This window comes from Cornus florida, unplaced genomic scaffold, assembly GCF_030987335.1.
Source record: "Cornus florida cultivar Cherokee Brave unplaced genomic scaffold, ASM3098733v1 CherokeeBrave_3.0.0_Hap2_Chr03, whole genome shotgun sequence".
Classification (NCBI taxonomy): Eukaryota; Viridiplantae; Streptophyta; class Magnoliopsida; order Cornales; family Cornaceae; genus Cornus; species Cornus florida.
In genome coordinates, this window is record NW_026775573.1 from 32,595,493 (window position 1) to 32,601,492 (window position 6,000).

Genomic DNA, 6,000 nt, shown 5'->3' on the forward strand with positions numbered 1-6,000 from the left:
ATTTGTATGGCATAGATATATCAATACTTGTTTTCCTTGTATTATTTCGACGTGGGACGAAACTTTCCACGAATTATATACCATTAGCCCATTAAATAAGGATCTGTGGGCATGTTGCTATAGAGAACTTTTGCCCCCAGTTGGTCTTATAGCTTACTGGCGCAGCTTCGGACTTAAATCGTCCGAGGTGGTATACTTTTTGGCTCAGCCTCGAACTTAAATCGTCCGAGGTGGTATACTCTTTGGCCAAGAGCCTGAGAGGAATTGTATTACACTGGATTCCTGTTGTCCGAAGTGATATGCTCCTCGGTCATGAGCTTGGGAGGAGCTGTGCTGCGCCGGACTCTTGAGGGCCGAAGCGATGTATTCTTCGACTATGACCCTGGGAGGAACTATCGTAGGTCGGACTCTTGAGGTCTGAGCGTTGTGTTCCTTGGCAATCAACCTGAGAAGAACTATATTATGTCGGACTCTTAAGGTCTGAGGTGTTGTGTTCCTTGCCTATGAGCCTGAGAGGAACTGTATTGAGCTGGATTCTTGGGATCCGAAGCAAGGTGTTCCTTGGCTATGAGCCTGAGAGGAACTATATTGAGCTGGACTCTTAAGGTCCGAAGTGAGATGTTCCTCGGCTATGAGCCTGAGAAGAACTGTACTAAGCTGGACTCTTAGGGTCCAAAGCGATGTGTTCCTCAGCTATGAGCCTGAGAGGAACTGTATTGAGCTGGACTCTTGGGGTCCGAAGCGATGTGTTCCTCGGCTATGAGCCTGATCTGGAAAACTCACCAAGTATGCAAGGCTGGCTGAAGATTCAAAAATGACATGAGGCCAAGAAAGAGACTAACTATGACTGAGAAGTCCCCCATACATTTGTTCAGGAGACTTTCTTTCACAGAGACTCTCTTTATGGCAACCAAATGTAGCGTGCTAACTCTATATTTACTATACACCTCTTGTATTCCTATTTGATGTAGGACAAGGGATATATGGGCTAAAAATCTGGTTTGTTTAGAAATGACAAAAATTATTGCAAAGAATGCCTGTTGGTGCTAGGGTTTTGAACACAATTTGGGCTGGGCCGTTACTGTTACCAACGGGCCCTCTTTGAAATGCACCCAAATATTTAATATTTCCCTATATAAAGGTATGTATAAAAATAGTTTTTTTCCAATGTGGGACCACAGTAGATAAGTGCTCTGAGCTATACATATTTGTGGTTTGTGCCCAAAAATGAAAGAAAAACTGTAAAACACCTTTGGGTTCATGATTTAAGTAGAGCCTGAATGTTCAATTGGCATTCGTTGTAATGCATATGCATTCTAAAGTACGTTTTTATGAAAAAGGACTTGTAAGTACCACCAAAAAGCCAAAAAATTATATAGCTTTGTTTTGTTTGCTTCGTGGTAATATCTTTCTTTTGGCGTAATATCAATAGTAGGGTACACGCTTTTGTCACAATATGAATAGTAGGGTACATGTATTGCCACCTATGACGACAAAAGAAAATAATAAGAAGTAATACCCCATATTACTAAAGGAGTAAAGATGTGTATAACTCAAGAAACTTTTATTATATGGGCCTAGAAACAGCCATACTTGGATAAAAAACAGACATATGCTGTCTGTAAATGAAAAGTAAACAAACTATATCATTAGATGATAGCACCTTTTCAATTGTATTGCATTCCATGGACGTGCAATTGGATGCCCATCAGCTTCTGCCAATCAGTAAGCTCCTTTCCCTACTACTTCTATGACTCTGTAAGGTCTGATCCAATTGGGTTACAATTTTTTAAATGGGCTGTTTCCTGCTTCAGCACCCAATCTCCTTCCACAAAACATCTGAATTTGACTAGCTTGTTGTAACTGTTACGAACTGTTATTGATACGAAGCGAGCCTAATTGTTGCGGCATCCCTCTTTTCTTCCAAGAGATCGAGGCTGTGTTTGAGTTGTTGATCATTATTACCTTCGAGCACCAAGTGGGTCCAAAGAGTCGGAACTACTGATTCCGTGGGGATGATAACCTAACCCATAGGCTATGGCAAAAGGACTTTCTCCCGTTGGCCTTCGTGGGGTGGTTCGATATGCCCAAAGCACCTGAGGTAGATTCTCGTACCATTTTGATTTGAGTTTTTCTAACTTTTTCTTCAAGTAGCTGAACATGGTCCGGTTAGTTATTTCAGCCTGCCCATTTCCCTGAGGATGGCTAACTGCAGCCAACTTTTGCCTAATCCCATGCTCAGCAAAGAACTTTCTTGTGCTTCGGTTATCTAAATTCGGGCCATTGTCCATCATGATAACATTCGGCATACCAAATCGGCAGATTATGTTGTTCCATAGAAAACTCTTCACTTGTTCATGGGTCACACTTGAGTAAACTTCGGCTTCAACCCATTTAGTGAAGTAATCTGTGGCTAGCAACATGTATTCCTTTTTCTCCATAGTTTTGGGTAAAGGACCGACCATATCAATCCCTCATTGAGTGAATGGCAATGGATTCGACATTGTGTGCAAATCTTCGACCGGTTGATGTTTCATTGGACCATGTCGTTGGCACTTATCACATTTTCTGGCATACTCTTTAGTATTCCAAGCCAAGTAAGGCCAGAAATAACCTTGAGCCAGGAGCTTATGTGCCAAGGATCTACCTCCAGAGTGATTGCCACAATCCCGGTCATGAATCTGTTTCAGAATCATGAGGGCTTCAGTGGGACTTAAACATTTCAGGTAAGGACCTGAGAATGACTTCCAATATAATTGATTATTGATGATAGCATATTTAGTTGTGATAAGCCTGAGTTTCAGTGCCTCGGCCTTCTGGTTTGGAAGAGTCACCTCCTTAAGGTAAGCTTCCAATGGATCCATCCAATATACTTCGCGTGGAACATCTAGGATCACCATTATCTCTTGCCGAGGGCTTATACTTGGTTCATCCAGGATGTCAATTGGTACGATCTGGACTAAATCTTCATCCGAAGAAGATGCTGCTGTAGCCAACTGATCTGCTTCAGAATTCTCCTCGCAAGGTATCTGATGGAATTTGATCTGATCGAACCCTCATGAGGCACTCTCCACAACCTCCCTGTAGGCTTTCATTCTATTCTCCTTGGGCTGATACTAGCCTGTTACCTGATTCACAACAAGTTGAGAATTACTAAAAACTTTTAGACAGCTTACCTAAAGCTGGCTTACTAGCTGGAGTCCTGCGAGCAAGGCCTCATATTCTGCCTCATGCTTGGTGCCTTCGGGGGTTGTGATAACGACTCCGGCCCTGGCACTAATCAGGTTTAAGGAACCACCCACCCGAAGCTCCCATTGTGGCTCGGAAGGGCTTGGCTCTTCGGGTTTATCCTCATACTCCAAGAGGAAATCAGCTAGTGTTTGTCCTTTGTGTGACACCTTCGGTTCATAGGATATATCAAAGGAACTGAGTTCGATTACCCATTTAGTTATTCTTCCGGATAAATCAGGCTTGGAAAGAATGACTCGCATGGAGCAGTTGGTAAGAACTTTGACGCTGTGCGACTCAAAGTAGTGTCGAAGTTTTCTCTTTGCATACACCAATGCTAATATGATCTTCTCTGCTTTGCTGTATCGCGTTTCTGTATCTTTTATTGTCTTGCTGGTGTAGAAGATTGGATACTGATTCTTACCTTATTCTCTAATCAATACTGCACTCGTGGCTATGCTGGAGATGGCTAAGTACATGATAAGAGTTTCACCAGGCTTCAGAGCTGACAGAATCGGGGGTTCACCCATGTAGCACTTCAGTTGATTTAGAGCAGCCTGTTGTTGAGGTCCTCATATGTCTTTGTTTTTAGATTTTATTGCATCGAAGAATGGTTTGCACTTATCAGACAATCGAGAGATAAATCGACTGAGATCTGCGATCTGACCGGTTAAAACTTGTACTTCCCTGCGGGTTTTTGGTTCTTGATTTTGTATAAGGGCTTAAGCCTGAGCCGGACTCACCTCAATTCCCCTTTTGTTTACAATATGGCTGAGGAACTGTCCTGAAGAAACCGCAAAGGAGCACTTCGAAGGGTTTAGCTTCATGCCATACTTTCTCAAAGTGTCAAAGACCTCTTGGAGGTGCTTAGGATATTCTTCCTTCTTCACACTTTTGACCACCATATCGTCGATATAGGCCTCGATCATCTTTCCCAACATCTCGTCGAAGATCTTGTCAACAAAGCGCTGGTAAGTTGCCCCAGCATTCTTGAGCCTGAAGGGCATGACTCTGTAACAGTAGGTGCCCTTCTCTGTTATGAAAGCAGTCTTCTCTTCATCCTCTGGATTCACAGGGATTTGGTTATAGCCGGAGTATGCATCAAGAAATGTGAGCCTATCAAAACCAGTAGTGGCATCAACCATCTTATCGATTTTGGGTAATGGAAAGTTGTCTTTAGGGCAGGCTTTGTTGAGATTGGTAAAATCTATGCACACCCTCCATTTTTCATTCTTCTTCTGAACTACCACCACGTTGGAGAACCATTGTGGGTAGTGCACCTCTCGGATGAAGCCTATGCTACCCCCGAATTTTCGGATGCGAGTTGGCCAGGCCCATGCCCGATTACTCGAGGATATCAAACCAATTAGCAATAATCGAACACAGAATACAATTAAGATAAACAGGAATAAATAAAATTGCTGAAAAGAAACTAAAATGATAATCCAGAAACTGAAACCTTTGAATAAAATTTATAAATAAGAACTATTCCGATACATTCAATTTCTCCATTTATAATACAACTCAGGAATTCATCTAGTGGACTCCTAATAAGAATCCAACACTGAAACAACAACTGAAGAAAATCCAATGCTAAACCATGAAGAAAACTCCTATGTCGTCGGAAGGATAAGTAGCCGTCTCTGCTCAACACGAACAAGCTCAAAGACCTGGAACCGTCCGTTACCTGAAAAATAATAGTGGGTCAGGCTCACGAACAAGTTTTATCCTAACTACAATCTAAGCAGAGATCTGATACGTAGATATATCCTAGATGTCTCAACCATACCTATATAGTCCGTAGATATATATATATATATATATATATATATATACACACACTATAGGACTTTCATTAGACTATTATGAGGGTCTCAACCTGAATAGAAGGCATCACGCAAAACGCACCTGAGTGGGCATGACTACCTAAGCCTAACAGGGTATACCTCAACCACCATAGCCAGCTATACATCCAACTGCATTTACACTCCCTAATCGTCGACTCTGAGACTCAAGCTCATATCGCGGTACCATAGTTATATATATAAATTCCATCCAAATACAATATTATGCCGATCAACTATTCGTCGTCAAAGCACAACATATAATTAAGATTTAAATATTTTAATTAAATCCCTATCCTTTCTAATACAGAAATATAAACAACCATCCAATATGCCATTCAATTGTTTTAGTTGACAGGACATGAAACCATGTAGGGTTTAACTGTTTTAGTTAATCCATTCCGTATGTATGAATGGGTAGGAATTAGCGTTTTGATCTAATCCTTCGCTCCGTATGCCACCGTCCCATACCGATGCATATTATGCATATGATCCATAAATGATGCAACCTTTCATACAGTAAATCAAATACAATCCACACAATCCATATAGTTGATAAAATAGAATTTAAACAGTTCATCAACTAAAAATTCATAACAATATCCATGTAACTGACGAGACAAAGTTTAATAGGTCGTCAGTTTAAAACCCAGAATCCATCCATGTAATTGACAAAACAAAACTGAATAGTTCATCAATTAAAAATCCAAAATATATTCATGAAATTGATAAAATTTAATTTACCAATTCTACGATTAAAATCCAGACCAACATCTATGTACTTGATAGAATATAATTTAACAATTCTTCAATTAAAATTCAGACTCATATCCACGTAATTTGATAGAATATAACTTATTACTTCATCAAATAAAGTCCAGGATAGTCATAACAAATTTTAACATGTACATGACTCTATTCTACATCC

At 40.6% G+C, this 6,000-nt stretch overlaps 1 protein-coding gene across 1 annotated transcript; it reads right to left on the bottom strand.

Moving 5' to 3' along the window:
- Positions 1–2,474: 2,474 nt before the first annotated feature.
- Positions 2,475–4,373, bottom strand: LOC132301391 (uncharacterized). Its single transcript, XM_059798649.1, has 4 exons — positions 3,972–4,373; positions 3,706–3,785; positions 3,192–3,621; positions 2,475–3,029 (listed from the first exon to the last, which is right to left on the bottom strand). The coding sequence occupies exons 1-4, from the start codon at positions 4,371–4,373 to the stop codon at positions 2,475–2,477; spliced, it is 1,467 nt and encodes a 488-aa protein (XP_059654632.1).
- Positions 4,374–6,000: the final 1,627 nt, after the last annotated feature.